Raw genomic sequence first — 14,396 nt, forward strand, 5'->3', positions numbered from 1 at the left:
AGTGTCCTCAGGGCAGTGGGGGGCACGTGGTCTTCCCTGGGCCCTTGACGCTGACGAGAATGCTGTGGTCAAGTGGCCTGGGTGCATGTCCCTCCAGGGGACTCCGGCCCAGAACTGGCCACAGCCCCAGAGCCCGCCTTAACCCATGGTGGCCATCAGGACAGGACTGGTGTGACCACCGCTCTCTCTGGACCACTGCCACCCCGTGACCTCCGGGTGCAGCTGAGGCTGCCCCCTCCCCAGTCCCCTCCCACGGCGGGTGGCCTGGCCTTCAGGGTCCTCCCTGCACTGGCGCTGGTGACCACATCTCCTCCACACCAGGTTCTCAGCGGTTGGGCTGATGGCCAGCAGGATGGTCCTGGGGCCCAGGCGGGGGGGCCTGGGACAGCCCACGGCACAAACGAGGCCCAAAGTGGACAGGCTTTAGGTCTTTTCTTAAAAAAGAGTAACAGCACCAATGAAAACAACAGTCACACAGCACGACCCTCGCAGGTCACCAATCCAGACGCGAACTGGCAGAGGGCGAGCTCCGGATGGCCGCTGGCGGGGGCGGGGGGGGGGGGGCAAGTCTGCTGGGTGCTGACGCATGGAGGCGCGATTTGGCCCAGCGCCCATTCTGCCCGGCTGTGGGCGGGGACCCGGAGGGCCCGGGTGCCCGCACTCACTTGGAGGGCCGGGTGATGATGTGGGTGGAGAAGTCAAACAGGTCGCGGTTGATCTTCCGCAGGTTCTGCACCTCGTCCTCCAGCTCAGTCACACGGATCCGCAGCTGGTCCTGGCCGCCCAGCACGCTCTAGGGAGGGGCGGGGGCTCAGCGGGGCACCTCCCCCGAGCAGCCCAGGCCCGCCCCCGCGGCCCCGCCCCCCGCGCGACCCCGCCCACCTTCTCCATGGTGCTGCACAGCACCATGTGCAGACGCTCCGCCCGCTCCAGGTAGCTGGGCTCCGTGCCCTGCAACGGAAGAGGCCGCGTTGGCGCCGCGGAGGCCACCACGCCGCTCACATCGCCCCGATGGCGAGGGCGGCGCCACCCTGACGCCCGCTCACGGATGGGGAGTTTAAGGCTTCAAACCGGTCACCAGAGGCCCAGCCGGGGCTAACGTTTCTGAGGGGGATGCAGCTTCAACCCCACAGGAAGCAACGGGCTCCCACTCCTCAAACATGCAGCTTGCTGCAGGAGCGTGCCCCAAAAGGCCCAGGGGGCAGGATGCTCGGGGGCAGGCCGCTGGTGTGGGTGTGGGGTTGGGGCTGGGCCTGGAGGACATGCAGAAACCAGGCTCAAGAGGCTCCCGGAGACGAGGGCTGGCGCACGGGGCGGGCCCCTGCCGTCCACTCCGCGTCCAAGCAAGGGGAGCCCAGCAGCACGAGGCCCGAGCACCGCCTACTGCCCTGTGAAGAGGCTGGACACGCGGTGCCTCTGGCCCCACGCACTAGGTCTGCAGCAAGCCCTGCTGAGTGGCCTGCACTCTGAAAGGTTCCGGTGCCTTCGGAGGTCAGCTGCTGGCCACCAGGCCGGGCTCAGCCACGCTGTCAGAGGGGAGCTGCGCCATGGAGGGCCCCCCGCCAGGACCAAGGCCGAGGGGCGCAGAGCCACCCCGCAGAGGCTGCGCTGGGGCCCCTGGGCGGGGCGTACCTGCTGGTGCAGACCCAGGCGCAGCGTGAGGCCCCCGCGGTGCTGCTCATCCCCGTGCTCGGCGCCCAGCAGGTGCCTGTTGAAGTGCGGCAGGGGCAGGCTGGGCCTGAAGTCCGAGCTCAGCATGCTGACCGGGGCCAACATGATGGAGGCGTTGGTCACGGGGCCTGTGGGGCCGGGCGGCAGGTCAGGTGGGCCTGGCTCCCGCCGCTCCTCCGACTGCCGCCCGTCCAGCAGAGCCCCACCGCCTCCCCTCGCCAGGCCTGCCTCCCGACGCCTGCCCAGCGGCTGGGCCGCAGACGAAGCCACGCGGCTGCCTTCTGGCCTCGTCCTCCGTCCCCGGCCCCACGCCCTTGGCCTGCCGCCGGTCCCACCTTTCAGGGTCACCGTCCTGATGCACTGTTTGCTCTGGACGTCCCAAAGGCGCACGGTCTCGTCGTGTGAGCCGGACAGCAGCACGCTGCCGTCAGTGGACACGGACAGGCAAGTCACCTGGCTCCTGGGGCCACGGGCCAGGACAAGGCGGCGCGAATGACTCCCGGCCCCCGAGCAAGACGGGCCCGTCCCATGCTCCCCGTCAGACCCCGCACCTGTGGCCTCTGAACACCTTCCCACTGTCCTGGTCCGGCTGGAAGCTCTTCTCTCTCTGCCCGGGCTGCGGGGACCGAGGGGCCAGTGACCAGGGGGACGCCGTGGCACCTCAGTCCCAGGGGCCCCAGGACCTGGACTGGGGGAGGGACGGTGGACAGTCCCAGAGCCTTTGGAGGCCGACCCTGGTGTCCCCCCGACCCAAGCCTCCAACCCTGGGCCCAGGCGCCCACCACTCACCCAGGTGCAGAGGTCGACCTGGAAGATGGAGCCGTCGCTGCCACCACAGAACATGTGATGCTCGGCCAGGTCCATGGTCACGGCCACGATGCCCACGTCAAAGAGCACGGACAGCAGCAGCTCGCCCGAGGAGACCTCCCACAGCTAGGGGCGGGCGGTGCGTGGGGTGGGCGTTCCGAGGGCACGGGCGCTGGGGACCGTGGCCTTCCTGAGGCAGCTCGGTTCTCGTGCCTGGGACCCCTCCCCGCCTTCGCCTGGAGCTGCTGTCAGCCCCGGACCCTTCCCCACCCTGCCACACACAAACACCTGGGGCTTAGCCAGGGAGCCGCGGGGTGCGGGCAGCCAGTGGGCATTTCCGAGCCAACTCAGCCCTGAACGTCCAGCCTCTGGACGTCCTTGAGGCCGGAAGCATCGGGGGTGATTCACTGGCTCACGTGAGCCGAGAACCTGCTGGCCACCAGAGCACAGCTCACAGATCCACGGGGGAGGGAGGGCCTACCTTCACCGTCTGGTCTAGCGAGGCTGTGGCTACCCGGGCCAGGGGCCCCCCGAAGCCGCAGTGCAGGTCTGTGATGGGAAGGGTGTGGCGGGACCAGACGTGCCGGGGGCACGGGGTCCTGGAGAGGTCCGCCTGGAGTACGCTGTGGGAGCAGCAGGCTCAGGGAGGGCCATGCTTGGTGCCCCACCTGCCTCCACATGGCTACCCGGCCCGTCCGCCCAAGGGAAGTTCTGGGATGTTGCCCCATGGCCCCCAGCACGGACCCATCGCCCTAGTCCGCCTCACACCGGCCCTGGGACTTTGGCATGGCCTTCTGCAGAGCAGGCTCCCTGCGCTCCCTAGCGACAGGCTACAGACAGCGTGTGGCACAGCTTGGCGTGAGCCGCAAGGGTCAAGGCGCTACCTGCACAGGCTCCACACCAGCACCAGGCAGTCCTTGCCCCCTGACAGGAAGTGGCTGCTGTCCCCTGTGAACTGCAGGCAGGAGACGTCCTGGTAGTGGCGGCTCAGGATGACCAGGAGGTTCCCCGTGGACACCTGGGGATGGGAGCGCACACAGGTCGGGGCGGGAACCGGGGCACGGCTCCCAGTCCCCGGCGGCCAGCTCACAGGGGGGCACCTCGGGGCGCAGGGGTGTGTGGCACAGCCCCTAGGAAGGGTGTAGGCCAGGGCGACAAGGCTGGTGAGGGAACGGCTGGACACAGGACCCGCCAACGGGTGGCTCCTCAAGGGATTCTGTCACAGCCTTCCGGACTGGCTGTGAGGGGTTTCAAGCGCAGCCGCGCCACATGGTCTGGGGGAGGGACTGGTGTGGGGACGCCCCTTGCGGTGGAACCTGGAGGAGGGGAGACCCAACAGCAGGAGGAAAACAGGCTCGGTCTGCAGAAGAGGGGCGCCAAGTGGCAGGGGGAGGGGAGCCCAGCACGGGACGCCCGTGAAGGGCCGTGGCACGGGGGGCGGGGAGCACAGATACTGCAGGCTGAACTGCGTCCCCCAAACAAACACGTTCACGTCCTAAGCCCTGGAACCTACGATCTCCCGTGACTACAGGGGCTCTGCAAGTATAATCGGTTCAGCTAGAGTCGCTCTAGGGTAAGGTGGCTCCAAATCCAACGCCCAGTTTCCTCAGATGAGAAAAACCTGGACACAGATGCACCGTGGCTCACCCACAGCCCCCACTCTAAGGGTCCCCGGCCCCACGCCCACTCTGAAAGCTGGCGAGAGGCCAACGGTGGCGCCTTACGGAGGCCGCTGGAAGGCCTGGGCCTGGGCTCCTGCCTCTGGCTGGCTGCATGGGGTGCCCCCTTGTGGTCAGACGCCACACTGGTCAGGAATTCTCGAGGGATGAGGACAGAGGGTCCAGCCAGGGCCACGTAGCAACGGCACCGTGACTGTCTCCCACTGAGGAGGGTCAGCCCTAAGACGCACACCATCAGGCCCAGGCCATGGGTTTGCCACGCTCCCTGCTCCAGGCTGACAGTGACCAAGGCAAGGCTTTGCACCACGGTGGGCAAGCTGCAAGGCGCCCTCTCCGCCTCGGCTTCCTCCTCCACGCCCAAGCACCGTGCACAGGACCACGGCTGAGAAGCCCCGAGGTGCGCTGTCAGGGCCACTCCCATCTCTGCTTCAGGGAACTCAGTCCCGCGGCCAACGGCTGGTGGAGGCGCCACGGCCATTTTTGTTCTGCAGCCTGGACAGGGTCAGGCAGGGCACGACGTGGTTAAACCCACTTTCTGTCTGTGCTGAAGGCGAGGCATGGCTCCCCACAGACACAAATGAACATTGGTGACAGTGCTGTTGGTGGGCCAATCCAGCGGCCCAGAGGCCACACCCCGCATCCCTGGCTCTGTGCTCTCACGCTTACCTCCCATAAATATATGCTTTCTGCAATGCCCGCCAGCACATAGAAGCCATTGGGTGACGTGGTCAGACAGGTGACAGGCCCGGGGCACATGATCTTCTGCTGGAGCTGATCCTAGAAGGACACGGGAAGTCTCTGAGCTTCACGGAGAACTTGGGAGCCGGAGGGCAGTGAGGAGAGCAGACGGGGCGCCCAGGGGGCTGGTTCAGTCCGAGAGAAGCAGAAAGAGGAGCTGGAACGCGAGTGGTTGAACAAACCCACAGTCCAGCAAAGGAGCGTTCGCTCCGGCCGAGGCTTTGCAGGCTGGAAGTGGAGGTCCATCTGGATGGGGGGCCAGCGAGTCTCTTTGGGCGGGAGGGTGTTGGGGGCCAAAGAGCCCAAAGGCCAGTTGGCTTGTTCCCCAGTTTTACCTAAGTAGCACCTGCGACCCTGAGCCTCAGGTTCTAAATCTCTAAAATGAAAGAACTTTCTAAGTTATGTGCGGATCACACCAGGCAAAGCCCGAGCACAGTCTGTCCCAAGAGATGTCAGCTGGTGGAAAGAGGCAGCGAGCAGCCAGCTGGGGGGACCACGTCCTGGAGTTGCTCTAAGAGGAGACACGGAGGGGTCAGATGACGAAGAGTAGGGTCTTTCTGGGGAGGGCAGATGCAAGTCTCCAGAGCTGCCCTTTCTAGGGGCTCCCCAGGCCTCAGACTTTCACTTTCCAAGCCCACGAGACCCACGGTAACTCAAGTGCAAACTCTCCCTTCAAATTTCGCGCCCACTCATGCACAGCTACCCTAAGGGACCCTCCACCGCCCCACTCGTTCATGTGGGCGAGCGCCTGGCCCGCTCCCCGAGACCCGCCCCTCACTCGCCGAGCCTCCGCGCGCAGTTCCGCGCGTGCGCCCTCACCGAACCCACCGGCCCAGGGTCGCGCGCCTTCACCCTCCGAAAAAGCCCACAGGCCCGCGCGTGCGCAAAGCACCCTCACGGAAACTCCCCCACCCTTCCATGCGGTTCGGGGCGCGTGCGGCCCGCACCGACCCGTCTCGGGCGCCTCGCGCAACCCACAGCGGGGACCGGGCCCCGGCGTGCGCCGCCGCACCTTCCGCTGCAGCTCCCAGGCGCTGATGTAGTTCTTGCCCAGCTGCGCCGCCAGCAGGTACTCGCCGTTGAGCAGCGCCAGGCCACGCGGCCCAGCCTGGCCGCCGCGGTACGTGAGCAGGTTGGCGCCCGAGTGCAGCTCCCACACGACGCAGCTCCAGAGCTGGGCTGACGAATCTGTACACACGGCCACCTCCATGGGCGCCGCCATGTTCGTCCCCACCGCCTCAGCCGTGCGTCATCACCAGCGACGCAGCCAGAGCAGCGCCCGCGGTGCCCCGCCCCTGGCGGCGCGCGCATGCGCACGCGCACGTGCCTCGGCGCGGGGCTGGCCCGCCCCCGCCGAGAATCGTGGGGCGCGCGGGTTGGGTAGAGAGGTCGTGGGGGCATCCCTTCATCAAAGCTGAGTGGAGAAACCAAGACCCAGGGTCTCCTGCGAGCAGTTCATAGCTGCAGAGCCTGAAGTCTGGCTCGGCCATTTCCACCGGGCGCTTTCGGCAAAGTGATTCGCCCTCTCGGAATCTTTTTTTGATATGCAAATACTAAAGTACCTACCTAGGCCTAAACGGGACAGTGCACAAAAAGGACAGACTGTGTACCTAACATAACATACCTAGCTGGCACACGATGCGTTGTGATTAGATGAGTACTCACGGAACACTGCTGGCTTCCCCTCTGGAGCCCTCTTCTTTAGGGGCTACAAAACCCACATTTTTATTTGAGGAACTTGGTGCAGCTTAAACGAGTCCGGAGCACCTAACGTCTGGTCACAGCTGCTGGCCTCCGGCCACGTCTAAACACCTTTAAAATGTGGAATCAGTCGACGATCTTTGAAAAGGGACAAATCACTCGAAAGTCGAGATCTCCAGCCCGCGAGATTTGGCTGCCCGGGGTGATGTACCCATAAGCAATACAGGGGTTGCTGGATGCGGGGTGCCTGTTCTAGGGCCTAGAGCCTGGTCATCAAGCCACGGGAACGGGCGCCCAGAGCGTGGGCGTCCGGAGCCCCAGCCTCGGCCGCCAGGTGGCAGGCGTGAGCCACCGACAGGGAGGCCAAGGGTGGGCCGCTCCCAGCCCCGGGGTCACAGCGCGAAGTTGCATTATAGGGACGGAGGGGCGTCACGGGGGACCCGCCTGTTTTGGGTGTCTGGAGGAGGAGCTTCCCAGAGGAGGTGTAGCTTGAAGCAGGGAGCCAACAACTTGAAAAGAAAAGTGGGCAGAGGTCGTGCCAAGGCCCTGAGGCTCTGTGGGCAGCGGGGAGCCTCGAATTTAATTCTACCGGGATGGGGGAGGGGCTTGGGAAACTGAAGGAGTTCTGTGCTTTGAGGAGAGCTGTGTGTCCCCACTTCGTCGTGCCCCTCTGCTAAATGCAGAAATTGAGGCACTGGGCACCTAGTCCCAATACAGGTTGGAACTAGTACCAGCTGGCGGCCCCGGGTTCTTAAATGTTTCTGTTAAGGACCAAAAGAAATAAGATGCCTCGAGTGCTATTCACACTTTCAACGCAAACCAAATTTTTTCTAATCTCGACATCTGGCATTCTGAGGAACCAGGGGTGCGCCAAGGGGACCCTTCCTTCTAAACACCAACTTGGGGCTTGAACCTGGCACTTCTGGGCCGCGGGGCAGGTCGCCGCGCAGCTCTGGGCCTCAGTTTCCCCACGTGCAAAGCGCGCGTTGCCCGCACGCAGCTACGGGGTTCGGGCCCGGTCTGTGTCCTCACCCAGGGAAGTCCAGCTTTGAAGTTTCTGATTCCAAGGTTCCGGGGGGTGGGGCCTAGCAGGCGAGGGCCGCAGGGGGACCACGGGTGCCAGTGGGGGTAGGGCTGATGGGGGGACGCTTGGGCAGGGCAGCTGGATTGCAGCCAGGCCCCCTTGCAGGCCTCTCCCTCCCCTCCTCCCTCCCTGGGGACCCGACTCGGCCAGGCTGCTGTGTCAGGTCAGAGGTCACCCCACCCCCAGCCCGCTCCCGGAATGAGGACAGACCAGTTGTATCAGAAGAGCAGGACAAAAGCCACACTTTGGGGGCCTCCGGACCACCCAGGGCCAGACCTCCTTGGTGCCAGCTCGGCGGCCCCTCCCAGATTCGAGGCTGGGAGGCCGAGGTGCTGAGGACCTCGGCAGCAGGCTCGGGAAACTGAGGTGCAGGGGTCTGCCCTCACTTGTCTAAGCCCCCGTTTCTTCCATTTCCCACATTTATTAAGCACCTCCTATTTGCAGGCACTGGGTATACACCAATGGACCAAACTGGAACCAAAAGGCAACCCCCCCGCCCCCCCCCCCCGGGTTTCGCTCTGTCCACCCTGGGTTGGGGGCTGAACACACCTGAGCGAGTGCACTAACGGTGGGCAGCCCGGCAGACGCCCGGGGAGACCGGCTTCCTTTTCGGGCGCTCTTCCAGCCCCCCACCCCCCTCACACCCGCTAATCAGGCCCGGTTTTGCGTTTCGTCTCTTGGGAGCCTCTCTGGCCTCCTAACGAGCAGAGCAGGAGGCCCCGGAGGCGCCCTGGGCTAGGGAGGTGGAGCCGGACCCCTCCCGCATCCCCCAGGGGCTGTGTGACCTCAGGGCCTCCAGCCTCTCTCTGGGCCTCATGGGCAGAGGAATGAAGATGCTAGACTGGCCCATCCAGTTTGCCAGAGAAGGGCTTTTTTTTTTTGAATCACTTTTCCTTTATCTCCCTGGGCACAGGGGGCTTGGAGAGGCAGGTGGGTTGACTTGCCCTCTGACCTCCCTGCAGGCCCACGGAGGTGGCACGATGCAGCCACTCGTTTCTGGCGTGGGTGGCAAGCGCCAGGGGAGCTACGTGGGAACTGGCTGCTGCCACAGGAGGGGCTGGTTCTCCCGACTCCTAACCAGCCCCGGGGGCCGAGCAGGCGGGCGGGCGGGCGGGCCCGGCCTGCGCCAGCCAGGTCCTCGCTCGGTCTGGTTTCTTAGGGGGCATGTTGGGCTGAAAAGCTCCTGTCACAGCAAGGCCTTTGCCGGCTGCACGCGGGCTGTTCGTGGGTCCATGGGAGTCGGGGCTCGAGGCACTTCCGGGAGGCCAACTTCCTGCAGTGCCCGATAATGGGCCTGCCAGTGGGAGTCAGAGAGGGGCGCAGAGACCGAACTGCAAAGGAGTGGTTTTGGGCAGTGAGGAGGGTGTGTGCAAAGGCCCAGAGGCAGAGGCAGGCCTGGGCTGGCCGCAGAGAGCCAGGACAAAGCCAGCAAGGAGAGGGCCGGGCAGGCCGGGGCCAGGCCACCCTCCCTGGGGGCTCGAGTCAGATGACCCAGGAGTGACCAGGGCATCCGCACAGGGATGGCAAGAGGCCTAGGCTGGGGGACGAGCCGCATCTCAGAGTGGCTTAGCCAGGGTCCCCACTCCGCTCTGGGGGGGCATCCCTGGGCCCTGTGGGGGTACCGAGGAGTGTCCCTGGCCCCCACCCACTCGATGCCAGGAGCCCTCCCAGTTGTGACGACCACAGGTAGGGTGGGGGGACACCCAAGCAGCCACCAAGAAACCACCACGGAAGCCTCTTCTGTTAAAAGTCAGAAGTGTTTTGTCTTGTTTTAATATCTCATCAGCTTTACAGGGTTACAATTGTCTTAAATATTTCTGAAGTTTAAATACAATCTGCATAATAATGTTATAAAATGTAAACTTTCAGTGTTCTTTTAAATTTCAAAATCACACCCTTTTTTTGTTTTTGTTTTTATTTTCATTTTTTTGGTCTTTCATGGTTTTTTTGTTTTTTTTTTTTCCCCTTTTAATACCTGAATGTTTGCAAAACTGAAGTCCTTGGGCCGGCAGGCGAGACCGCGGCCAGAGGTAGAGTACTTTATACCTTTTTTTAAAACTTTTTTTTCCCTTTAACCTGAGTTCAGGCGTAGTCCCCATACCCTGGGACAAACCCCAGAGAAACTGAAATTTCACATGTCAGGAATGAAAGGCTGAATTCGTGTTTGCCAAGAAAAAAAAAACTGCAAGCGCAAAATTAAGGGGAAAAAAAAAAGGATAGAAGTGGGCAAAAATGATAAAAGAAAAAGGATCGGACAAACGCACAAGTCCTAAAACCTAAGCCGGCCACCCCCATGCCCCACAGCCCCGCCCACCCGTCACGGGACAGCTGGACAGCCCTGCGGCGAGTCTAGGGGTCAGAGGGAAGATTCCAGAAGCAGCCCATTCACAAACGTCCAGAGCAGGGGAGCCCCCGAACCCCTCTCGACCCTGAGTTTGGGGGTCCTTGCCGTGCGGCTGCACCCCACCCTTCCAGAATGATCAGTGTACAAATGTGACACGTGGCTGCCCTGTCCCCAGTCTGGTCGGCATAGGGGGGTGCCAAGACGCACCCCTGAACTCCCATCGGCAGGCAGTGGTCCCGAGCTGGCAGTGGCAGGCAGGGAATAGGGCCCCAAGGCACAGGCTGTGGCTGCCCCCAGCCCCACGCCCCCCAGTGGCCCCCACAACAGCAGGCACTCCCTGAGTTAGATCCCGAGCCCCAGAGCCCACACAATGCGACGCCCAGGGTCCCCGACACACGTCACGTACGACCCTAGGGTGGGAGGGGGCAGGTGCTGGCACCTGCCAAAGCCCTGAGCCAGCGGCGGGGACAGGCCGGCCGCGTTTGGCATCCAGAGTCAGACCTGAGGTAGAAGCCGGCGTGGGACCCCACCCAGCCCCCGCGTGCGCCCCGCCACTCCAGGGGCTCTGGGCTGGGGGAAGGGGCATCGGGGTCTCAGCGCCGAGCCAGATTGTGTCTGGGGACACAAAAGGCCCCCCTGCCACAGTGATTGTGCTGCTGTAGAGAACATTGAGGAGGGGAGAGCCTTCCAGAAGGAGAAACAGAGAGGAAACCCAGGTGCCCAAGCCGCCGTCTCCTGGAAGTGGGAAGTGTCAATGGCCCTGATGCACAGCAAAGAGAGGGATCCCCCCAAAGACAGCACAGCCTCACACCGCAGCAAACCCAGGTGGGGGCTGGAAGGTCCCTGTCGAAGTGCCCGACGCGACAAGATGGCGTGGGCCGGGCGGCTGGGGAGGGTGCCCCTCTGGGCCTCATTAGGCCAGGCTCCCTGGGCCCAATTAGAGGTTCCAGGCGCGCCCGGGGGACAGTGAGCTAACGGTCCCCACCCCAGAGAAATGGAAACCCAATGCACAAAAGCAAAAGGCGGCTAAGCCCGGACCGACTCCACCAGTCCCCAGGGATGGGCGAGGACGCGACAGCCGCGGCCCGGAACGCTGCGGAGCCTGAGGACGGGGGGCACGGGGGGGCACGGCCCCGTGGTGAAGACCACCCGGCGGCAGGGCTCTGCGGGGAGCAGGGGAGCCCCCGCTGAGCCTCCGTATGCCTCCTGCAGTCACAGTGGGAGCTGCAGCCCAGCAAGAACAGGGGGACCAAGTGAAGGAGACGAGAAGGGGTGGGGTGTGCAGGGTGCCGCGGCCCCAAAAACCTCGCCCTGAGCTAAGCCCGGCTCACCCCGAGCCCCCCGTATTGATAAGTCTTCAGAAGTAGCCCTTTCGGGCGGGAGCTCGTCTCGAGGCCGGACGTACTCATCCCTGAGACAGGCGCCCAGGGCTGAGCCTGGCACACGAGCCACAGCCCGGCCCTCGCCCGGGCTCTCTCCAGCACTCTCCCCTTCCTAGTTAAGACTTCCAGGTCCCTGACGGGGAGCACCCTCGGCACAGCGAGGGAAGGCGTGGGCGCCCCCCCACAGGCCCCCGCATGCACCCCCCGCCCCAGCCCGGCCCCCAGCACCTGAGGTCAGCACCTCCTCTGGCTCTAGCCCAGGGATCCAGTGTCCTGGCCAGCTGCCCACTGCGTCCCAGGAAGTGCACACACAAACCCAAATCAGTCATGGGAAAAATTAAAAGGGTATTACTTTTTTTTTTTTTTTTTTGCTTTTCAAGTCCAGTTTCCCTGAATGAACACAAATATATAGATATATATATATATCCTTTTCCTAAGGTTTGATTCCGCCCCCAAGAATAAAATAGAATATTTACAAAACAGAACCCCTAAAACCTCTTAAAAACCCTATAGAGCTTGAATATCACTATTTCTTAAAAAAAAAAAAAAAAAAATTTTTTTTTTTTTCCAAAAGCAACAAGAAAAAAATTCAACTGATCTTGGCTCAGGGGTTTCATTCAACACAAGGAGCTGGGTGTGGTGAGTGTGTGATGAATAGAAAAAACAGGAAAAAAACAAAACAGACAAAAATGATAAAAACGCAGTGCAGAGATGTATGAGGTAAACAGGATCCGGCCTTACATTGCAACTGGTCCAAACCAGACACCAGACACCGGTGGGCGGCGGCCGCGGGCTGCAGGGGCCCCTGCGGAGCGCTGGCCACTCTCCCTTCCGAGTTCCTTTGCTGTACTCACAATCCACCTTTCTGAATGTCTGAAACCTGAGTAATTCAAGTGTTCCTTGGTTTTCCCCTGTTTTATTAAATTTTCTTTATATATATCCGTATATATATTTTTCTTTTCTTTTTGGCGTTAGCTGTGGCTCCTCTGCGGATCGCTCCCCTCCCCACCTGCGTCTTCCACCACCCCGGCCCGCTCGGCCCACCTCGGACCGCCGCCCGGCCCGAGGGCTGCGGGTGGGGCCCGCAGCGCGAGGAGTGGTGAGGTTAAGGCAATGAGTTATTTGAGGTAGAAGACGAAGGGGGCGCGGGGGGCCCCGCCGGCCCGGCCTGGCCGCCCGCGCCGCCGCCGCCCGCGCTGTTTCCTCCGCGGCTGCTGCCGGCGCCGCCTTTGCTGGGGGCCGAGGGCGGCGTGGGGGCCGGCGGCTGAGCAAACAGCACTCCTAATGCGGGAACAAGAGGAGAGACGGCGTGGGGGGTTAGGAAGGTCGCGGGGCGCGCACGAGGGCCCCAGGGGCTTGCGAGGCCTGGACGCCCCCCGCGGCCCCAGCCTCCCCTCCCCCGGCGCTCCGCGCAGCAGCCGAGCTGTCCGCTGTCCCTAGCGCCACCCGGCGGCCCATCCGGGCAAGAGTCCCAACTCCATTCTCTTTTGCAACCGCTCTTACTCTTCAAGGATGCAAGGATTAGAGGCTGTCCCGCCCCCCATTCATTCCCTTGCACAGCTGAAAATCCGAATAGGACTTCGACCCCCCCCCAAAAAAAAACGTAACTACTACTAACAGCCGACTACTGACCGGAAGCCTTATGGCTAATGGGAATAGTTGATTGACACATTTTGTAAGTTACATGTGTCATGTACTGTATCTGTCCGATAAAGCAGGCTCGAGAAACTATGATTAAGAAAGTCGTAAAGAAGAGGAAATATATAACAGCACTTACTGAAAACAACATGCAGGTCGAACCCATGCTGTTCGAGGGTCAACTGTTTTCTCGAGCACTTACTATGTGCCGGGCGCTGCGCTGAGTAACCACTACATGCTGATTGCGGCGCTGAGTCCTCAGTATGTGCTGGGCACTGGGCTGAGTCCTCACTACAGACCGGGCTTTGCACTAAGTCCCCACTATGTGCTGACTGCCGTGCTACATACACTACACAGGTTATCTACTCGAGTCCCCAAAGGGAAGAGTTTTGCTGGCCCTCACGGCTAGGCCCATGCAGGCGGGACCCGGGGTGACCCAGGAGCACTGGGCTACCCCGGGAGCAGGGTCAAGGTGCTACCTGTGTACATGACCCCGTTGATCTCCACCGACATGCTGATGCTGTTGCTGCCATTAGTGCTGGTCAGGCTCGCGGCCGAGTCCTGGCGGCTCTCAGAGGCTGTGGGAAGACGAAAGGCCACCGCTTAGAAGCACGGCCCATCTGAGCGCCATGTCTGTCACCCCCCCTCAGCTTTGGGCATCACGAAGCCGTGGGCTGTGTCTGCCACAGCAGACGAACACGTACTGTGTTCGCCAAACGAGAACGCATTTGCCTGAGATTGGAACTTTTGTGATTGTAAGCGGGGAGCAGTGTCACGCCCCAAATCCTCTCTGACAGCCACCGAGTCCTCCACACGCGACTTGTGTTCTCAGACCCCGGTGCGTGAAACACAGAATCTGCCCGTGTCCGTGCGGATCCCCCACGAGATGGGCCGGGACGGCTGTTCACGGGCTTTACTCGTCGGGGCTGCCTGTTTCTTCTACCGGTTGGGTTGCCCTGTTTGTTTCTCGTTGGCTTGCGGGCGCTCTCTACAAAGCATGGCTCCGAGGCCCTGGCTGCGACCCCGGGCCGGTACCTTGGCTGTTGATGCGGATGCTCATGGGCAGCTGGGCCGTCATGGCCAGGAAGTTCTGCTGCAGCGCACGCTGCATGAGGCGCTGCTGCTCGTCCGCCGCCAGGGCCATCTTCTTCTCCGGAGGCTCCCCGAACTCCAGCTTCTCCCGCAGCTGCTCCAGGGCGGCCGCCTGGGCCGCGACGGCCGCCTGGGCCGCCGCCGCTTGCACTGCTACTGCCTGGGCCGCCACCACGGGGTGGCCCGCCAGGGACACGGGCAGGCGGCCGGGGACCGTGATGGGGATGGCCGAGTCCTCCTCTGGACAGGAGAGAAGAGGG

At 62.7% G+C, this 14,396-nt stretch overlaps 2 protein-coding genes across 7 annotated transcripts in view; both read right to left on the reverse strand.

The window, feature by feature from the left end:
- Positions 1-413: 413 nt before the first annotated feature.
- WDR18 (WD repeat domain 18) lies at positions 414-6,154 on the reverse strand. Of its 2 annotated transcripts, XM_036234248.1 has the most exons (11): positions 5,908-6,035; positions 5,078-5,406; positions 4,824-4,934; positions 3,363-3,496; positions 2,960-3,101; positions 2,461-2,604; positions 2,223-2,287; positions 2,007-2,131; positions 1,633-1,799; positions 883-951; positions 414-793 (listed from the first exon to the last, which is right to left on the reverse strand). In XM_036234248.1, exons 3-11 carry the CDS (start codon positions 4,911-4,913, stop codon positions 662-664), a joined length of 1,068 nt encoding a protein of 355 aa, XP_036090141.1. In that variant the 5' UTR covers positions 4,914-4,934; positions 5,078-5,406; positions 5,908-6,035; the 3' UTR covers positions 414-661. The 2 variants fall into 2 exon arrangements, with proteins under 2 accessions (XP_036090141.1, XP_015982159.2); XM_016126673.2 differs by lacking the exon at positions 5,078-5,406 and having other exon boundaries at positions 5,908-6,154.
- A 3,264-nt stretch (positions 6,155-9,418) lies between these two features.
- The window catches only part of ARID3A (AT-rich interaction domain 3A), a 32,294-nt gene continuing 27,316 nt past the window's right edge, over positions 9,419-14,396 (reverse strand). For 4 of the 5 annotated variants that reach the window (XM_016126665.2, XM_036234251.1, XM_036234250.1 and 1 more), the window contains exons 7-9: positions 14,080-14,376; positions 13,524-13,622; positions 9,419-12,687 (exon numbers count right to left, since the gene is read on the reverse strand). In XM_016126665.2, the coding sequence (XP_015982151.2) occupies positions 12,512-12,687; positions 13,524-13,622; positions 14,080-14,376 (572 nt within the window). In that variant the 3' untranslated portion in view covers positions 9,419-12,511. The other variant, XM_036234253.1, reaches the window with a different exon arrangement.

The sequence above is a fragment of the Rousettus aegyptiacus genome, unplaced genomic scaffold (assembly GCF_014176215.1).
Source record: "Rousettus aegyptiacus isolate mRouAeg1 unplaced genomic scaffold, mRouAeg1.p scaffold_m13_p_16, whole genome shotgun sequence".
Taxonomy (NCBI): Eukaryota; Metazoa; Chordata; class Mammalia; order Chiroptera; family Pteropodidae; genus Rousettus; species Rousettus aegyptiacus.